Genomic DNA, 22,043 nt, shown 5'->3' with positions numbered 1-22,043 from the left:
ATAGCTAGACATTACTCTACTTCAAAGACAGTGTAACAGCTTTCAATGCATTGCTCTTTCCCATTCCATAACACTTACAAACATCTTGTTAAGCCAGATTTTTTCAAAGTTCAAAATTGAAATGCAATTTAAAATTTTTATTTAACAAAATCTGAAGTATTGTATGGTTTTTGTAGTATCTTTTTGTTCAGTGAACAAGAGCAGCATGGTTTTTAGCTTTCAACAATAAATCTAAGAGCCATATCATTTTTTCATTTTTCCTGATGAACCAACTACCACTGCAACTTAAGCTAAATAAGAGAAAACTGCTTTGTGATGTAAAGTGCTAAATTTGTCTGCTTGTAGTCTCTGTAGCAACCCAATATTCCAAAGAGACAATCATGTGATCAATGCTCTCAGCTCCTGCTGTTTATCCTGCACTGTCCTACTTACAGCAGCTCTCAATTCCAGCTGTCTACAGTAAAAGGAAAAACATCACCTGCTCTCCTGCCGGTACACGATGCCAGAACAGCCTCATTAGAGCTGTTGTAAAAAATGTTGACATTGTTTGATTTGCAGATTAACATAGGGAGGAAATTTACACTGCAAAAAGAGTTGAGCAGACTTAATAGAAAAATATTCCAACAGTGTCAAGGAAAAGCCCTGTAGTTTCAGCTATTAAGGTTTCAAATTAAATATTCAGAAATAAATGCAAAACCTGTGGCTACATGTTGTTCTTACAGAGTTAACTCTCTCAGGTATGAAGAAGTTTTTGAGCTTTAGCACCCAGAAATCTCATTCGGTTCCTTAATAATTATTTACAACATCATTCCAGAGGGATCACGAAGCAAACTACTCTGTTCCTATGGAAAGGAGACCCAAGAGAAACAGGAAATAGGTAGCCAAACAGGGGGATAAGGTAGAAATGTGGGCTCAGGACTGAAAGCATAGCACTCCCTTTGTCTTAAGGGCAGCAAAGACCAAACAAACAATAGCTGATCTCATTCATGCTGTTACGTTACCAATACAAATGTTTCTGAAGTAGGCAGCAAGACCATTTCCATGGCCCAATTTTTAAAAAATACACACACACACTCCCCCACAGCCATGGCCATTCAAGACTGCAGATCTGCCAACACGCTTGCACCCAACTCAGGAATCACATCCATTGAGGCTACTTTTACCTCTTCCTCCCAGTAAGATGAGGTAGAGAGAAAAAAAATACGTATATTCAGAACCACAACAAGCACACCTTCAAATCAAGATACCTACATGTACAAAGGCTTATAACAAAACCAAATTCCTATCTAGAATATTTTTCAGCAGCCATTTCCCATGAAGTCATACACTTACTTACATCAGGTAGATAAAATAGTATTTCCATGGAAAAATAAAAGAACTGTGGGCTGGCTTTATAAAATCCTGTACCCAGACTAACATTAAACAGCATTACCTGTGAAACCTGCGCAGCAAGTTTCATTTTGTAAGCTATGATAAGCTTATCACTTACGATTTTCCAAGTGGGATTTTGGGTTTTGGTAGGTTTTTTTTTTTTTTCATTTGTTTTGGCTGTGTGGTGGTTTTTTTCTGTGTTTTGTTTTAAGTGAACTCGTCAGACACAAGTTCTAGTTTGCCACCCACTGCAATTGGTTATATTATTTCCTATTTTCAAAGGAAAAAAAAAAAAGCAACCATACAAGTAATATAGTAGCTTTTAGTATTCTAGATCATAGAATCACAGAGTAGTTTGGGTTGGAAGGGACCTTTAAAGGTCATCTAGTCCAACCCCCCTGCAGTCAGCAAGGACATCTTCAACTCTGTCAGGTTGCTCAGAGCCCCATCCAACCTGACCTTGAGTGTTTCCAGGGATGGGGCATCTACCACCTCCCTGGGCAACCCGGTCCAGTGTTTCACCACCCTCATCATAAAAAATGTCTTCCTTACATCTAGTCTAAACCTACCCTCTTTTAGTTTAAAACCATTCCCCCTTGTCCTATCCCAACAGGCCCTGCTAAAAAGTTTGTCCCCGTCTTTCTTACAAGCCCCCTTTAAATACTGAAAGCAATAAGGTCTCCCTGGAGCCTTCTCTTCTCCAGGCTGAACAGCTCCAACTCTCTCAGCCTGTCCTCACAGGAGAGGCATTCCAGCCCTCTGATAATTTTCATGGCCCTCCTCTGGACCCGCTCCAACAGCTCCATGTCTTTCCCGTGCTGAGGGCTCCAGAGCTGGATGCAGTACTCCAGGTGGGGTCTCAGCAGACCTGAGCTGAGGGGCACAATCACCTCCCTCAACCTGCTGGCCACGCTTCTTTTGATGCGGCCCAGGATACAGTTGGTCTTCTGGGCTGCAAGCACACACTGCCGGCTCATGTCGAGCTTTTCATCCACCAGTACCCCCAAGTCCTTATCTACAGGGCTGCTCTCAATCCCTTCATCCCCCAGCTATTGATACCAGGGGTTGCACTGACCCAGGTGCAGGACCTTGCACTTAGCCTTGCTGAACCTCATGAGGTTCACATGGGCCCACTTCTCGAGCTCGTCCAGGTCCCTCTGGATGGCATCCCCACCCCTCAGGCGTGTCCACCGCACCACTCAGCTTGGTGTCTGCAAACTTGCTGAAGGTGCACTGGATTCCACTGTCTATGACATTGATGAAGATACTAAATAGTACTGATCCCAATACAGACCCCTGAGGGACATGACTTGTCACCAATCTCCATCTGGACATTGAGCCATTGACCACTACCCTCTGGACGCAACCATCCAACCAATTCCTCATCTACTGAACAGTCCACCCACCAAATCCTTATCTCTCCAATTCAGAGAGAAAGATGTTGTGGGGGACCATGTCAAAGGCCTAACAGAAGTCCAGAGAGATGACATCCATAGCTATTCCCTTGTCCACTGATGTAGTCACTCCATCACAGAAGGTCACTAGGTTGGTCAGGCAAGACTCACCCTTGGTGAAGCCATGCTGGCTGTCTCAAATCACCTCCCTGTCCTCCACATGCCTTAGCATAGCTTCTGGCAGGATCTGTTCCATGATCTTCCCAGGCACAGACGTGAGGCTGACAGGTCGGTAGTTCCCAGGGTCCCACTTTCTACTCTTTTTAAAAAACGGATGCAGTGTTTCCCTTTTTCCAGTCACCAGGGACTCCACCTGTCTGCCATGATTTTTCAAATATCATGGAGAGTGGCTTGGCAACTTCACCAGCCAGTTCCCTCAGGACTCTGGGATGCATCTCATCAGGTCCCATAGACATATATATATATATTCAGGTTCCTCAGGTGGTAAACAAACCTCATCTTCTCTTAGAGTGGGAGGGACTTTGCTCCCCCAGTCCCTGCCTTGCGGTCCATCCACTCGAGAAGTGTGGCAAGAGAGGCTGACAGTGAAGACTGAGGCAGAAAAGTTGTTGAGTACCTCAGCCTTCTCCTCATCCGTTGTTACCAGTCTTGCTCCTCAGGAGGTACACTTTGTTTGACCTTCCTTTTCTGGCTGACATACCTGTAGAAGCCCTTCTTATTATTCTTTGCATCCCTTGCCAAGTTCAGCTCCATCCATGCCTTGGCCTTCCTGACCCCATCCCTACACAACCGGGCAGCGTCCCTATACTCTTCTCAGGATACCTGTTCCTGCTTCCACTGCCAGTGCATTTCCTTCTTGCCCTTTAGTTTGAACAGCAGGTCTCGACTCAGCCATATTGGTCTCTTGCCTTCCTTTCCTGATTTCTTACACCTGGGGATCGAAAGCTCTTGCACTCTATGGAAAGCATCCTTAAAGATGTGCCAGCTCTGTTCTGCTCCCTTGACCCTGAGGGCAGTTTCCCAGGGGGTCCTATTGACTAATTCCTTGAACAGCTGGAAGTTTGCTTTCCCAAAATTCAGCGTCCTGACTTTACTCCTTGCCTGTCCCATGTCCCGCAGGACTGCAAACTCCATCAGTGCATGATCATTGCAGCCCAGGCTGCCTCCAATCTTGACAACACAGATTAGTTTACTTGCATTGGTGACCATCAGGTCCAGTATCACTTCTCCTCTGGTAGGGCTGTCTATTACCTGGCTTAAGAAGCTATCCTCCATGCACTCCAGGAGTCTCCTGGATTGCCTAGAGCTCACCGTGCTACTTTTCCAGCAGATGCTGGGGTGGTTGAGGTTCCCCACCAGGACAAGAGCCTGTGAGCGCAATGCCTGCTGAAGCTGGAGTAAGAAGGCTTTGTCAATAGGCTCCCCTTGATCAGGCAACCTGTAGTAGTCACCAACCACAAGGTTCCCTTTGTTGCCTCGGTCTCTAATTCTCACCCATAAGCTTTCAACCCGCTCGTGGCTATTCCGCAGAGACAGCTCTTCACACTCTAACCATTTATTGACATAGAGGGGCAATGCTTCTGCCCCTCCTTCCTTACCTGTCCCTTCCGAACAGCCTGTAGCCATCAGTAGCTGCCCTCCAGTCATGGGATTCGTCCCACCAAGTTTCAGTAATGGCAACTACGTTGTAGCTTTCCAGCAGCACAGTGGCTTCCAATTCCTCCTGTTTGTTGCCCATGCTGTGTGCATTGGGGTAGAGGCACTTCAGCTGGGCTGTCGGCCATGTCACATTCTTAGAAGAACACCCCTTAATTCCTTTCAGGTATTTCACTGGTGTTTCCCTGTTGGCTCCTATTACCTCAGGAGCCCCTGGCTCATCTCCGTAAGACTTCAAGAGTGCTCCAGTGTAGCCAGCACGTCTCAGAGCAACAGGCTGAGGGCCCTCGCTAGCGCCCTGTCCCTCTAACCTTGGCGTGCCATCCCACAGTTTGTCATGGGCAAGCCTGATATTATCCCCCTCCCCCTTCAAGTCTAGTTTAAAGCTCTGTCAATGAGCCCCGCTAGCTCAGGAGCAAAGACCCTCTTCCCGCTTTGAGAAAGGTGAATCCCATCCGACACCAGCAAGTCTGGTGTCGTGCAGGACATCCCATTATCAAAAAACCCAAAATTGTGTCAGTGACACCAGCCACAGAGCCATGTATTAATAGACTGGGTGCGTCTGTTTCTTCCAATGTCGCAGCCTGCAACTGGAAGGAGAGAGGAAAAAATAACCTGTGCTCCAGATTCCCTTACCAACCGTCCCAAGGCCCTGAAGTCTCTTCTGATCACCCTTGCATTACGTATTGTGGCTCCATCACCAACCACATGGAAGAACAGTAATGGGTAATAGTCTGAGGGCCATACCAGACTGGGAAGTTTCCTAGCGATGTCCTTAACCAAGGCTCCAGGGAGGCAGCAGATTTCCTCAAGATGAGGGTCTGTCCGGCGTATTGGACCCTCTGCTCCCCTCAGGAGGGAGTCACCTACAACTATAAGCTGTCTTTTCTTCCTCGTGGAGGTGGCTGGGATACAGGGGGTAGGCCTTTCTGACCCTGGCAACACCTCTGGTGTAGGTGGACCATCATCCACATCACCCATTGACTAGCCTTCCGCATCCAGAGCCTCATACCTGTTGTACAGAGGCACCTGGGAGGGCAAGAAGGGGGTTCGCCTGCCGCCCTCAGCATGGACTTGCCTCCATTCGCCCTTTTCCTTTAAGCTACTGCCTTCAGCCTGGCAGGGGGAGGATAAAGGTTCCCTGTGTTCTTGTTTTTTTTCTGGTGGCTTTCCTGTCTGAGGGAGGGCAGAGCACGGCTCCACCAGCCTCTCTCTTTCTCAGACTCCCTGATGCTCCTTAACCTTTCTACCTCCTCTCGTAGCTCTGCCACCAGGCTGAGCAGATCGTCCACCTGGTCACACCTCACACACCCATTCTCACTACTGCCATTCATTACCACTGAAAGGCTCCGACACTCTCTGCAGCCTGGGACCTGGACAGCTGCATGTTTTTGTAGGAGCTCTGTCTGGGTTACCACATCCATTCTGGTGAGTGCAGAGATTTTCAGTTGTCTATCAGCTCCTCCCACAAAATCAGGATTACTCAATTATTTGCTTACTGGTATTTCAATTGTGTTAAAGTTTAGCAAGTTGTACTTATTACTAAAACTTCAGGAGATACCCTCCATGTAAGCACTTCACAGAATCACACAAAATCATTAGGGTTGGAAAAGATGATCTTTAAAATCATCAAGTCCAACCATCAACCCAACACCACCATGCCCACTAAACCATGTCCTGAAGTGCCACATCTACACATTTTTTGAACACCTCCAGTTTTGTTTCATTAGGAGCATCAGATTTAATCTTCATTAAGGAGTTGTAACTAAAATAGTGTTTAACCTGACAAATTTCCTCATCATATTTATTCCAGGTACACACTACTATTTTAGCATCCAGTTGGCAAGAGGAAAAGTCTCATCCAAAGGCTATTATTTGAGCAGTCTAACCAGAAAAGGTAGACAGACAATTGGATGCAGCAGAACACAGTCTCTGTCTCATACATTCATAGGGTGGATTTTTTAATAAAGCATACACAACCATATTTCTGAACGTGGCAATAACAATACAATAGATTGGAAAGGAGAAAAGAGAATGATGTTCCTATTCGTTCAACTTTGTAATTTAATATGCAATCGTTTAAACCACATTATTGAGCTTCTGTAATCTACCTTGCTTTAAGTGATTGAAAAAGGTTGTGACAAATACAGAGGCAATGATTTTTTTTCCTGCTTGGTTTCAACCAAGACCATTAGCAAAACCTTCTCTTTCATCTTTTATTCTACTGTTGTTCTCCTGCTGACCCCCATCACCCATTCCTGAAAACGGAATATCACCTACCTACAACTGAACAACAACAAAAACCCACCACAGACACTTTAGGGAGCTAGCTACTCCATTCCTGCCCTATCTGTAAACAGAAGTAGAACTAGCATACTTGAAAACCTCAGACAGTTTCCTCAGGCGTTGTAATCGCGACTTGTTCTAAGAGATCAAATTTCACCAAATACATGGCTGTCTCACTTTTCTCAATGCTGGTTTTAGACTGGTGAGAAGTAGGGGGAGGGAGGGAAGAGCAGGTCATGGTTATTACCTTGCAGCCTTGTCAACATGCAGCATGTGACTGCATAATGCAAACATCCGAGGTGTTTACTTTTTTCATAGCAAAATTTTAAGAGGTATTAAACAATAATATGAGGTTAGTTTAGTAAGTTTGTTTGTTTTAGGAGTCATGTCATTAAACATAGTTGAACACTTAGAACTATCTAATTCTTACTTTCTTGGTCATCTTTTCACATGCCACAGTGACATCAGTTTACAAACATTAAGGGCTGTCCTTTTAAAATTAAAATGTATGCAATACAATGATGAAATGGACTTTTTTTTAATATAACCTTATACAAGGAGGAAAAATAACAGAGCAACAGACAGAAAGCCATGGCTGCCAGAGGATGTGTCATCACAGCCAAACACCTATTAGAAATCACAGCCTTATGTCTGTTACAACACCACACACATACAAAAAGCACAACACAACCAACTTCTATTGTTGGGAGACCAGATAACAGAAAATCTCACATTCTGGAACCACATGCTTTCAAACACAACTCGGAAATAAACCGATGCGATCGGCTTCAAATGAAAGAAATCTCTCTATCCGTGCATCCTTCAAAGAGAAAGAAAGTGAAAAAGTGGGACCAAAGCCCTGCACATCGCTCAACCACAGCTCCAGAAAGCACATGTTAAGAAGTTACCTCCACTGTCAAGAACACTGACTACTCGGTCTCTAATCAAAGCCTTTGAAACTAAAGATCACCAGCAAGAACAACCAACCTTATCAAAATCTGTAGTTATAATACACAGAGAACAAGTCTATAGTGGCCAGCCAAGCCCCAAAGAGCAGGGTAGTATAAACAATGATCTGAAGCAGACTGGTAGCAGACTTCATAACCTCAGGATACTAAGTGCCTTTAAATTAGAATTCATGTGCCTGTATATCTCAGGGTTTCTGAATGTTAATGCAAAGAACAGTCCCAAAGAAAGCAAAGCATACATAACAACACGGGATGGAAGTACGCACTAAAGATAACAGCAACAAGGTCTGAAATGAAGCAAGACAACACTCATGCAGGGGTACCAGAGACTGGGGCAAAACCTTCCTATTTTGGGGTACACACAGTTTCTTCCTGTACTTCTGCCACTATTCAATGTTTTCTAAGAAGGGAAGGATGAATAAAAATATACCAACACCATCACCGGTAACTTTTTTCCTCCTTAAGAATGAGATATACATTTAATCAACACAAGCAATATAGAGAAATAATTACATCCTACCTGAACAGAAAGGCTTTATTCCCTATGATAGATGCAATACCTGACACATTCATCTGTGGCCACTTCTACATAGGAGAAGCACTACTTTTGGGGGAGATATATATATATATTTTTTTTTTTTTCTGTCAGAGGAAGAAACAGGAAGTCTTCTGAAAAAGGCTCTATTCTTTTTACATCAAGAAGCTAGTATGACATGCATTTGAGATTAGCTTCAAAACTGTCCTGATTCTTAAGATATGTACATCCATAATCATGAAGAGAAGAATGGCTTTGGGGAGGGGTTGGTGGTCGTTTGTTTTGTTTTTTAATGAAGTCAGCCACACCTACAAACAAAGATAAACTTAATATAGGTCTTGCTGATTAAATGGATCCTGAGGGAGGAAAAATATGCAGAAGTTGTCTAGAACTAAAAAAACTAAACCTTAATGCCAATTGTCTGGTAAGAAACATAGAGGCACCCTGTGTGCAACATTCATAGCATTTTCTAGGCAGGCTACAAGTCATATGTCGAGTTAGGGCCTCCTGCTTTGCTGCAGTGTCATGCTTAACATTTGATAAGAGGGAAATGTCCCTTCTGACTAGAAGAGTATTCCAATTTATACAAGAGACCAAAACCCACTCAAACCATTCCACTTGACATTTCCTCTTCAATCACAGAGTGACACACTTTCTAGCTACAGAGGTGGTACCACAAAGCAGCTATTTCAATCATTTGGGTTTCTCCCACAGGAAATTGCTGAGAGCAGCAGAGGCCTGAACCGATACCTCTGAACAGCTTAACTTTCCAGAGAGTATAGATTATCCAAATTATAGATATTCCTAGAAGGGATGAGCCAAATATGCCAAGAGTATGCACATCTGTTAACCATTCCCCTCACTTCATTTCATAAAAGCCAGTACTCAGATCTATCACATGGTATGGAGCTATCTGGTATGAAACATTGAGATTTCTCTACAAAGAAATTGTTTTACACAGATCTGTGTAAATCTTTCTACATATTTTTCCAGTAATTCTGGACTACTTATGATGAAGTTGTTGTGTGGGTAAGCACACAATTACTTCAGTTATTTTCATCAAGCATGCTGACCTTCTGACCTTCTTAAAAAAAAGAATCAGTCTCCAAATTAAACAAATGCTGCTATTTTATTTTAAAAGCTTTCATCAGCTTTTCCAGCTGCTGTAGAGAGCTTTGTAGAATTACTGTAAGAGATGCCATGACATAACTAATGCTAGTTTCAAATGGCAATTTGGAAAACCAGTTCCTCAAATGAGGAAAGCCCAGACTGTGCCAAGACAATATTGGCCTAAATAGTTAAAAGTAAACTCTTTCCTACTTATTTATAGCAACACCACACAGAAGAAATGGATGGACAAGGAAACCCCAGAGAGGAAACATTTGCCTTAACCAGGGTGGAGAAAGAGATGCCTAGAACTAAAGGACAAGTTTATACATAAATTAAAAGCAGCAGTTCACAACTACTAATAGAAACACACACAGACATATGCTTCTGCTTCTTTTGCTCCAAAACAGCTCTAATTTTCTTTCAAGTTTAAATTCATTGCGGAAGATGCCAACAATGGCCAACTCCACACCCAAAAAGCAAAGCCACTGATCTCAAAATCTCCTGCATGCAACATTTCACACATACATACACACACAGAAAAACCCCACACACAAAAAAACCCCATCGTCTAAGCTTTAAATTACTTTGGATTTTAAAAGCTGATTTAGGAACAGCTATCAAACTTGTTCCAGCTAGCCTAGTTTTTATTCATTTCATTATTTATTGCTAGGCAACATAGACCGTGTCAAACCATGTTAGAACCATGAGAAGTCGTCCTTCAATTTAGACCAAAAATTCTCTTCTCGCCTTCCTCCCTCTCAATATGGAGGCCACATGTATTCTTTTAACACCAGTGTTCCCAGGCACAACCTTCTTTCTGTCCAGGAGCTGACATTTCAAACTCTCTTCTCAACACCTCCCATAAGATGCAATTTATCCAAACCTCATGTGGTACCTGTAAATAGCTCTCTAAATCTCACTTGCTTAAAGAATGAGTCTTTCTTAGTATTTACAACCAGAATTAGTCCCAGTAACTGTACTGGCAAGTCCACAGCAGGTATCTCTTCACACAGGTATCCTTGCCATCCCTTCTAGAAGACTCTAGCTTCTTTTTCAACATCCCTGTTATCTGTGGTCTGTATATGAGTACCAGTAGAGAAGAGATTGCCTACTACCCTTAGTATTACCTCCTTTCATCATAAGGAAGTTTTGAAGAACTCCAAAAAGGCAGGCAAACGAAGAAAGAGCAGAGATCCAGTTTCCCAAATAAACTATTAACAGAGTACTCTTAATTAGATGTTTCTTCTAGTATGAAGCTTAAATAAGCCCCACAACTTCTTTAATAAAGCAAAGTAAAACATCCTACCTTTTGTTTATAGGTTTTTCATCTTTCTCATAAGGCTTCACAAACCATTTCCCAATGCGTACAAAATTCCGATTCATTAAACACCTCTCCAACAGGTTGTGAACGGCTTTGAAAAGTAGAGTACGACATTCATAGGAAAGTCCATTCTCCCAAACACCATCTTCCTCTTCTATAAGGCAAAGGGAAAAAAATAAATTAGCATTGAATTCCATCCTACCATTTCATGCTCATATTACAATATCCTTTTCTCTCCCACAAGCTTTTAAGACATTCACAGCATAACACATAACCAAAAAAGCCTGTAACATTCAGGTAATAACTACTCACATTGTAATAGTATAACGGCTAGAAGTCATCAGCTATAAAAATATCTTGTCTCCCTCAGGAAAAAAACATTCAACTGCTATTTGTACACAAAATGAAACAACTAGCCCCAGTACCTGATGTATTTCAGCCTGCAAGATCACTGCGTACTGATCCGTCTGCAAGGTGGCTCATGTTTTGGGTAGTCCGAATTACTTATCCTGAAGAGTTAGCTGACAATTATGCTTAAAAATAAATTGCCCAAAGCCAAACTTTTCATCTACCCCAGTGTCTTTAGCTACCATAGACTGAGGAAAGCTGGGCACAAATATAATTGATCAACTGACCCTCAAGGGTCATCAATTTGCTGGGGGGTGGGGGGGGTGAAAAACCCCACACACCAGATTCAGGAAACTGGTAAGAGCAACCTGATTCTCCCCAGAAGACTCTCACAACTGCAATTATTCTTTTTAATTCAAAATAATAAAAAATGGATACCTAAGCAGGCTAGTCCCGCTTTCTGATCTATACATAGAACAGAACAGAAAAACAGCAAGCAGAAAGACAAAGCCCAGTTCATACTGATAGGATTCTGAAGGGAAACACTGAGATCTTATGTGCCCCACAAATCAAACACAGTCGTGGAATCCAATTTATACAAGCCAAGTTGATTTGCCAAATCAGAAAGCAAAATTCATTACAAGAAGCTGTAATCTCAACCACTCTGGCTCATAATCAGTGTTTGAACATAGTTTACGGGCCCTAGAAGTACATGCACTGGTCCAAAGAATTACAATGACATTACAATTATATTACACAAGATGAGGGACATTTGAAAGTCCTTGTAGTATGTCTCAGTATACATATGACATCATCCATTCCCAGCAACACACTAATATGGAGGATAATGTAAGAAAACTCAAGATCTAGTCCTTAAATTACTGGCAATCAGGTCTTATCTTTATGCCTACAATACCTTGTATATAGTGTTTTACATATATCCCTAAGGATCTGCTACTGGTCTCCTTGGACTAACCTAGCATAGTTATTCTTATAATGCCATTGCTTTTATACTCCAGGTAGTAGCAGAGACTAGAAGATTGTCTGACATAGATAAGAAGACATTTTTCCTGCAGTCTCTGGATAGTCATGGAATAATTTAGGTTGAAAGGGACCTGTGGAGGTCATCTGCTCCAACCCTCACTCGGAGTTCAAAGTCAGAACAGGTTGCTCCTATCTCACATTCACTGCCCCTCATGCCTTCTCTGCAGACCTCCAAGAAATGAGGCTCGGGTTCAGGTTTAGTTCCTTACAACAGGCCTTACAATAGCGACCTGCCTGTTCACCTCTCCTTCACACAGGATTTTGGTTCAAATAGTTTTCCACTGGTTTGCTCGATGGTCAGAAAACCTCAGTAATACAGCCAAGTCCTTGCATTTTAAATCCCCCTTTGAAATAAGCCCCTTCACCTTTATCTGGAAGCCACTTACAAGCTTAACAGGCTGCAATAGTATTAACTGAAGCCTCAATATCCTTAAATTAGAGAGTATGTAGAAAACCACACACCTGAGAGTTTTATTTAGAGAAAACAACTTACAGATTATTACAGTAAACAATCTTTAAGACAAAGATGACAAGAGAAAGGAATTTCAAGATACTATTGCAACCAGAAGGTGGTGGCCACATTTGAATATTGCTAGATTCCACACCAATGAAAGTACATTTCCACTCAAGATCAGTATTGCGAGTTGAAGAAAATTACTCCCAGTAACCACCTCTGAGGGACAGACGAAGAGTAAACAGACATGGCCCATGATTTATAAATGAAGAGGTACACACCATTACAGATGAATCACTACAGGAAATAATTTTCAGGTAAAGACAAGGAAAAGCAAGGAACCACATTTACTAAATAACAGACCTCACCATGAGTTTCCCACCCCATCACCCTATTCCAGTTTTGAAGTTCAGCAAAAACTTGTTTTTAAAAACCATAAAGCTAAAAGATAACATAGTAACTCACTAAAGAAACATCGTATAAGAAACTTGTAACAAAAAGCAACAAAGGTCCAAAGTCAAAGGGTATAAAGTGTTGGTGCCAAGAGGACACATTCTTCCCCAGCTCGGAGATTTGTAGACACACACAAATGAGCAGCTCTATCCTACAGGCAGCTTTGCTGCTCAGCACATACTGCTCAACTGGTGGCAAACAAGCAGCTCAATAGAGCAAACATTAACTACAAAGCTTAATGATATTGGACTTTAACTGCACAATAAACTCCACACCATTTCAAAGGTTAAATAGTTGGTTTCTATATGGCCCTCGTAATTTAAAACATCATTCCAAGAACATCCCCTGCATCAATTACCTATTATAAGAGGAAATAGGAAGAGCTATTTCCAGCCTTTATGCCTAATTTTGTTTTGACATATTGGTGTATCAATGAGAAGAAAGATGCTGAAATCGCAGAGATACTAAGTGTCATTCAAAGCTTGTATTTGATGGTCACACTATGGACACGAAGGAGAGGTTTCAATTTTCTGTAGACACTACAAAGTGCTAGGTATTTCATTTAACATTAACAGTTGTGCTGACAACCAGGTTATGAACAAAAGCTTACATGCAAGAACTTGCCACAAGATTGTAATTCTTAAGAGCTCTCCTAGCTGTCTTAGTTTATTGCTGAAACAGAGAGCTCTTAGATGAGCGTACTATGTAAGGACAGTGTAAGGCATGAGATGGAAATTACAATTAAAACTTAATATTTAAAAAGACAGCATGCTGTAAGCATGCCTGCTGATCAGGAAGAACGTCTGGTACCCAAAATAAGACCACCTGTTCAAACTGAAGTGCATCTTGCTATAGAAAGGGGAGGTTAAATAAGATGACAGTTAAAGATACCCTCATTTCAGAACATTATTCAAATTCATGCAAAAAAATAGCAGTAAGTGTTCTGTGTCTTTTTGAAGTCTATTTAGTCATTCCCCCCCTCCCCCCTTTTTAGGGTGCTGGATGGAAGGAGAGAAACACGACATCTGCTCACATCTCCCAGCTCTTTTACTTCTTCATTCCAATTGTTGTTTCTCAGTATCAGAAAAATCCTCCTACTTAACAGAAATTGTACAAAGCAAACCATTTTTAAAAAGAGAGGGAGAGGAAGAGGCACTTTTGTCTTCCAATCTCTCTTAAACACAGTAACTTTAGATATTCAACCTGATAGTGATGATAAACCAAAATAAATTGCTGACTCATTTTAAGGTGCTAAGCCACAATTTCACTTCAGACGAGTGTTATCCACAAAAGTGCTCTGGCAACCTGAAGGTTACAAATATTTCATTTTTGATTAGTCCTCTTAGCTGTCCAAGCCACTCAACTCCTCTGTGACATGCTTTTAGATCAATCCATTAAACAAATACATATATACACACACATATCCTCCCACAACAATGAATTTTGTTCCCTCCCTCTTTACACCACATATTAAGCGGAGAATTTCCCCTAAATGAAGCTAAAAATTATCAGGAAGTTAAGAATTAAATGCAATTTTCATATTACACATAAATAACAAAACTTTTCTCAGTCAACACCTCCTTGATACTACCACGATCCAATTTTAATTAAACAGTTGTAAGAGGCTATTTGCTTTCAGTACTTTTATGTTCTACTTTACGTTCTTCGTACAGTTCACCTGAAACAGTAAAGTTCATTTTTACTGATTATTAAATTATTATAAATTATTAAATTTATTAATCAAGGATTGCTGACAAATAAACAGATCTTTGCTTAACGTATGTTTTTTGCAAGAGTACCAATTTTTAATTTCTTAATCAGTTTTTAATTTCTTGAGCTATATTGCAACAGATAAATATACAGTATTAAAAAAATGGCATTTTCAATAACACTTTTAAAAAATGTGGACTTTACCTCTTCTTCCTCTTAACATATAGCTGGCCACATCAGCTAAACAACAGTTAGCATCAACTCTTGAAAAGGCTGAATATGTTTACCATACCATTAAAAATACCTTCCTAATGCTCAGTGAACCTCTAAAATAAACTATGCGAAGAGACAAATCACAGTCAAGCCTCCACTTTGGACTACAATTCCTCCCTACCCAATTACTTTAATTACACAGAGGAAAAATCCATTCCTTGGTATCATGACTGAGATATCTTTTACAAGTACTACTTACCTTCATAGGCTTCCTTTCTGTCATCATTTGATAGCATATCAATTAAAGAAATAGCCTGATGCAAAACTGATTTATACAATCAAACCTCCTATATAAGCTTCAGATTACAAGGGAAGCATAATAAGCAAAGTAGTGTGAAATTGCTGCTGTATACAATATTGTTACAATATGACAGAAACACTTTAAGTAAAGTTTCCTATTTAAAAACAGATTTTTAAATTCAAATACTTTACGATTAAACAAAATTGCTCAAAGCAAGAATTACCCAGTTAACCTACTTGCCGTGGTTTAAGCCCAGCTGGCAAATAAGCACCACACAGCCGCTTGCTCAAAAACCAACCAGCACACTACTGAACAATAATTTTGAGAGGCCTATATCCCTCATGAAGTGAGAAGCAACAGTTTTTGCGTGAAAAAAGGGACCGAATACAATTCAAAAATACCAACTTAAGAATCCAAGTAAGATAACTTAAGTTCATTTCTAATAGACTTGTATCTGTTACCTACATTCACTGAAAAGAGTCTAGATATAAAACTCTAGAAAGCCAAACTAGTTGGAAAATTTCATCCACTGAGAAGGAAGCCAAAACATGAGCTAGTGTCCAAAATACCATACTCAAAATATTCAGCACCATTACAAGTTAGTTTTTGTAGTGCTAGCCCTTTACCAGCATCACATACACAGGTTTTACACTTTCTCTACCCAGCAGAATGTTTTTCTAAACGTTAAAAAAGTATGACCTTTTTGTGAGTGTGTAGCTATGCCTGTTTATAAGGATAACAAGGTAACAGCTTTCCTTCACTATTTGTTGGGTGTAAGTTTGGCTGGTCTGGTCTGCATGGCCACAAGGAAAGAAAAGCTGAGAAACTTTCTGGCTAAATGTTCCAATATCCTCCCCTCCTCCACACTGTTTTTGAGTAATTCCATATGCAGGTATATTTTACTTACTTACTCCCTTAGTGCCCATGGAGTCATTACTCTTATTTATACAGGTATATTATGCATGTGACATTGTACATGCAACCAAAATATGATGCAAAATCCTCATTTCCTATGACAAAGTATTTTTCCCCTTACTCCACAGATATTTCACATGCATGTTGGTCAGGAGAAAAGAAAAAAGGAAAAAAGTTAAACATCACCTTCAAGCTGGTACTCACACCAAGTCACAGAAGTTTTACAAAGACTGCTTCAGTAATTTTTGCATAACGCTTATCAGCAGTTTTGCTTAAGTAGACAGGTCTCTAACATGGAGGACTGAAGAAACGCTAAAGCACCAATGCACCACACGGCCAGGAACATTCGTAATGCCTTCTTATTACATTCGCAGGAACATACATATCCACCACAGACAAGTTACTGAAACTCACCGTACTGACATTAGGCACAAAATTTTTAAGAAAGCATCTTTTTTTGTAGGAGTTAAATGGTCTTAGGAAGCAAATGTTAGTTAAGAAAAAAATGCAAGCCACTAGCTGAACTATTTTCAAAGCTCACTTTGCCAACTACTTGCAACTGGCAGGCTTTTTTGCAGAACCCTCAGTATGATAACTGGCTCATACTCTGGTTTCCATTGTATTAAAAGCAATGAGACACTCACTGCTGACATCAGCACAAACCAATTCACAGATTTGTTTGGAGACAAGCATTTGATCTATAATGCACATATGTTGAGAACTACACAACACATAGAAGTCTTTGCTGCCATGACTGTTGCTGTTTTTACCACACAGTATCAACAGACAAGCATCAGTATACTGACCTTTCTCCTTTTTCTTTAAAGCTCTCCTACAATCCCGGCAAGGAGCTAAGACTAGCATTATTTTTATACATTTATCCCTCGCAGAAACACAAGGAAGACTCCTCAGCAAACAAAAACTGATTAACTTGATATATGACAGATACAAGGAAAACTCTTTTAATTTTTAAAATAAATTAACAAGATTTAATAGACACCAGGACAAGAAAGATGCATCTTATAGCTCACCATTTAAAAGATACAATTTGAAGGTCAAAGGCTTATAGAAGCATTCCCCTATCCAAGGATTAATCAAATTGTAACCATTTCCTTGGGACTACGTCTTGTACATAATTCATACCCAACCGTTCTCAGGTTTGAAACCATCTACTGCCAATTTGAAAAAATCCAAGTGTATAGGTAACCACTTCAAAACAAGAACGAACCTATCTGATAAAATAACTGCTGATCAGACCGGCAAAAGACCAGTGCCTTCTGAAATCTGAAGGGATGTCCTACTTTGAGGTTTGAGTTGCAGGTATTACTATAATCAAGCCTCACTGTCACAATAAAAACATAACCTTTGAGGTTGTTAGAGGATAAAATAACATTTCACTAACTTCTGTCTGCCTCTACCTGTGTTAGGGTAGAAATAGACTTACGGGTTTTTTGGTATTACATACAATAAGTAGCTTCCTAGGGAAGGAAAAACAAATGACTGAGTGAAGTCAATATTACTGATCAATCAGCATCTCTGAACAAGTCTCCTTTTGACATGCCCCCAGGCAACAACAAACCCTGACCATCAACAAGACAGTTATCCAAGGCTTGATACGAGAATTCAGATATAGCCAGTAGCAGGCATTCAAACATATCTCCAGGGCAAAGAACGAACTTCTAGAATGTACAGGCTGAAGAGACAGAGATATAATTTCTGGTTTTAATCTGATATGCATAGATGTACATGCACAAAACTGTACGTTCCCTCTTGAAGTGATCTCGAGAAGGCACTCTGTAGGGGACAAAAGGATTCTTGAAGGCTGCCGTATTTCAAATCCCTGAGGGTTGGTGACCAAGATGTGTTCCAGACACTGGATGTCCATTGTTCAGTGAAATTACAAATCACCAAAAAAAGTCAAAACCTGAAAATACCGACCTCTCCATAACAGGCATAGTTTCATACCAAAGGAAGCCAAAATTGAAAGTTATTAACATTGCCCTAGCGTATTTCTAACTACAGCTCTTTGAAGGCCCACTTCCCCAGGAGAAGTCTGTCCGTAAGCAATAAAGGACAGGCTAGCAGCAACAGAGTGCTCTTTCTTAGCCCCACTCTTCCTCCCTCACCCCATTCTTCAGGACAATTCTTCACCTACCAAGTAGAAAAGTTCTAAATGAGGCAGCACCTTAACCTTCAGCAGCAAACAATTTCCAATCAATTTTGCAGGTAACAAGCCTCTGCCAGGAAGTAATTTATCTTTCCCATTGAAAATGTAACAAGCAATCATTGGGAGAACAGGGCAATGTGAATTACTAGGAGCAATTGTCCACCAATGAAAAAATCCATTAGGGCTATGACAAAGGTCAGATAACATTGTTTGGGTTCAGCCATAATTCTTTCTTATATGAGGTTCACATTAAGATTTTGTGTAACAGGAAAGAGAAAAAGTACAGGTGCAGGCACTCCTCAGCCATCTCCTCCACAATCTAGCTGATTAATATCTTCATCAACTTCTGGTCAGAAGAGCCAGACTAACACACTCTTAAGAGATTATAATGTCTCCTTTTAATTAAAAGGGAGACAAAAACACGCCTGCAAAACCCAAGATGTCAGATACATCTACACATAGACATAGGTAACTGTCTCATGAGCGATAACTGTTTCTGTAGAAAAATATCTAACAGCAAGACGTGTAGAATAGCCTCTCTACCAAAGTGCAGCCATCCACAGGTGACCTGAACAAAGAAAATACCCAAAACAATTGCAAAGACATGGCTGGGAGACTCTAATCCTCTACTCTCTCTCCCTTATACCCTAAGAGAGATTAAGAGTTGATAAGTACCTAGGATGATACGTGCTTATCTACCTGCGCAAAAGTGTCATTCCGTAAAAGCATAAATACACATCAATCTAGAAATTCAGCTACAAAACGCCACTATTTTCACAAGGTACCTCTACAGTGTATCACTAGTAGATAGATTCAAGAGAGAATGCAAAGTAAGTTGTTCAGACAAATAATTTTGACGGCCAGGTAGTGCAGAAATGCACTCTCCAAATGCCTTAACTTTTATTTGATCTTCCACTCAAAAAATAACGTAACATATTTGTCTCAATTTAATCCCACCAGCCAACAGTATCTATGTAAACTTTGTATGCTTTCGCACAAGTGTTGGTCTTTGCTCAGGGCAGGCCCAGGCCAAAAATAGCATTTAGTCTAAGTTACATCTCAGTCATACAAATGATGTTCCCTGCAGGTCAAGACTGAGGTTATTCATAGGGCAAAATAAGGAAGCCTTAAATGCACTAAAACATCAAGCAACCTACACTCTGAGCACCGTTTAAGATGCAAAGTTTCTAGTTCCAGGACAGATGGGAATGCGACCAACATCCCAATCTTGGAAAATCAAGCATCATTTTAGTGCGTCAATTATTTTTCAGATTGTATTATTTTTGTATGAAAATTCCACACATTATTAAGTTGTTTCAAGTCAACTTCCTCAGTGGCACTTCAAACTCTTATTTGTTCTTCAGCTTATCCACAAACACAGGCAGCATTAACAATTTCTGGTTAACAGGTCACCAAACCTTGGTCTCATTTTACACTTCAGTAATCTGAACACTGTACATTATTTGAAAGGAAACTGGAGTGATGTGACTTTGTTTCTTTCTAGACTTAGTGTAGCCTCACCGCTAGACTTACACAGACAGTTTAAAAACCTAACTTCGTCACCTTACTGATAAGCAACTGGAAAGGCATCCTCTTTGGGAATTGAGACCAACAAGTAAACATTTTCAAAACCAGGTGTCAAATTCGAATTACAATGTTACTGAGAAACATAAATATCGTCAGTCTTTCAAAAGTCTAGGTTTGAAAGCAGGTACTGGGAAGGGGGGAGAGAGAAATCATAAAAATACATGGTTTAGAGATTCTTGCATGAAAACAGCAAGCTAGTTTCAGATGCCTTCTTCTGAGGGCTTCTCACCGATGATTTGACTTCCAATCAAAACAACTCCATGCCACTCAAGAGTTGCCCAGATCTCTACAATTCTTATTACATAATAAAATGGGGTTTACTATTTGAATTTGAAAGTTCTAATTGCCCAACAAAAGGGATCTTATCAAAACATGTTTAAGGCACCACTTCTGAATCACAGGCACAGCTTTAGGCACAGCTTTCTTGTGAAGAAGCTGCCAAAATTCATAGGCTTGTTTTTGTCAAAAGAAACAAGCGGGGAGCAAAAACTCGTTTCTTGAAAATCCAAGCAGTCCAAGACCACCTAAACACAGACAGTAGCCGTTTGATCACTGCGCTGCCATAATAATTTGGTGTAGATTGTAGCAATAAATTTATCGTCTCTATAGACAACAGTCCAACTAGCACAGAATTTCTAAGGGCTGGCAGAAGACAGCCCTGAGCAACAGCATCCTTTCACTGACCAAATGAAGGTATTAATTTCCTCCTACCTGAGAGATCATGATGAATAAGGTCAGCAAAGTTGGGGTCATCACCCCACCAAAATATCCATAGCTCCCTGCGTCCAGGTCTCTGGTCTCGGCGCCAAACACTGAGTACATCCGCCTTCAGACAGCGACTGAAACTGCTCAAAATAGGGTCCTCTTCCGTGACCGGGAAGAGAATTGGGGCAGATGTTGGACCCTGCCATACATATCGCTTCCATTTAATCCCAGTTAGATCAGCCTAAGGGAAGGAAAAGAACGACTGTCAGACATTGGGGTAGGTACATCCCCAACAGAAACATCCTGCTATAACAACATATGGCACAGAAAGAGGCGGGTGGAAGGAAGAAAGGAAAGATTAATCCAACAAAATTTAACAGAAACCATACTTGCAAGTTTTGTGTACCTTAGAAGATAAAATGGAAATAATGAGGCACCCTGTTTTAAAATCACCTTTAATAACTGCAGTAAAGCAAGAGCTGTTCATTTTCACTGCAGCTTTAAGATTACAGAGAGGAAAGTCAGATCTGATTTAAAATAAAAAAGTGAAAAATGAGTGAATAATGTAATTATTTGCAGACTGCAACTGTCTAATCTACTAAACACTTGCCTTAGCAAAGAACGTCTTTCTTTTTGCTTACTTATGCATACACTACCTTTTCAATCCAAGATTACTCTAAGGAAATAGGTAATATAGTAAATCTAACTCAAGCATACATTCTTCCAGTCATTTACTACCTTGGAAAATTTCACAAGTTTCTCCACTGTAAAATATTCTCTGTCTCTCACACAGGAAGCCTCTTGAGTACGCTTATTTTACCCAGAGCTATCACACTTTTCATTTCTCACACCACAACTTAAGAATTTAAATCCTGTTTTTATCATTAAACTATACATCAGACTTGCATCCACATTATGATCCACTAAATCCCCTTCTAGGCAAAAGTTCCTTTGACTTTATAAAGTAAAAGAGTTGCTACTATATGTAATGGGAAATAGACAATTCCTGGATTATCTACAATGCAATACCATCCCAAATTTTAGCGCTATGTGAAAAAAACACCAGGACAGTCAGTCACCTTAAGGCACGTAGGGGTGGCATTGCCCCGGGTTCTCTTTGAGAAGGGAGAACAACGTAGGCTGGCATTTGCTAAGAAGTCACTTTTTTTTTGTTCCCAATAAGACAACACATGAAAGATTACTACAACATTTAAACCTAACATGGCAGCCTTCCTACCTTCAGAAGGAGAAGCAATTGAGACGAAAGGTAAGGAGTCTGCAACAGTTGATACTTCAGAAAGACTTTAAGATTTTTAAATGCACTAGTAATATGGAGCTGCAAGCCTGATGCAGGCTGCAGACATGTTCAGGCTGTCCAGATTCCCCTCCATCCAAAAATATCAGTACCACAGCTTGGCACAGGGTTTTACTTATAACAATCTCTAGAATAATAAATATCAGGCAGTCAGCTAAGATTAACTAAT

At 40.5% G+C, this 22,043-nt stretch overlaps 1 protein-coding gene across 1 annotated transcript in view; it reads right to left on the bottom strand.

The window, feature by feature from the left end:
* The window catches only part of MED13 (mediator complex subunit 13), a 58,959-nt gene that overhangs the window by 36,152 nt on the left and 764 nt on the right, over positions 1-22,043 (bottom strand). The window contains exons 2-3 of the mRNA XM_059829133.1: positions 20,566-20,800; positions 10,648-10,816 (exon numbers count right to left, since the gene is read on the bottom strand). Of these exons, the coding sequence (XP_059685116.1) occupies positions 10,648-10,816; positions 20,566-20,800 (404 nt within the window). The remainder of the gene's footprint in view (positions 1-10,647; positions 10,817-20,565; positions 20,801-22,043) is intronic.

Source organism: Gavia stellata, chromosome 25 (assembly GCF_030936135.1).
Source record: "Gavia stellata isolate bGavSte3 chromosome 25, bGavSte3.hap2, whole genome shotgun sequence".
Classification (NCBI taxonomy): domain Eukaryota; kingdom Metazoa; phylum Chordata; class Aves; order Gaviiformes; family Gaviidae; genus Gavia; species Gavia stellata.
Note: the sequence above shows the minus strand (reverse complement) of the source record. Positions and strands in the feature narration are given on the sequence as shown.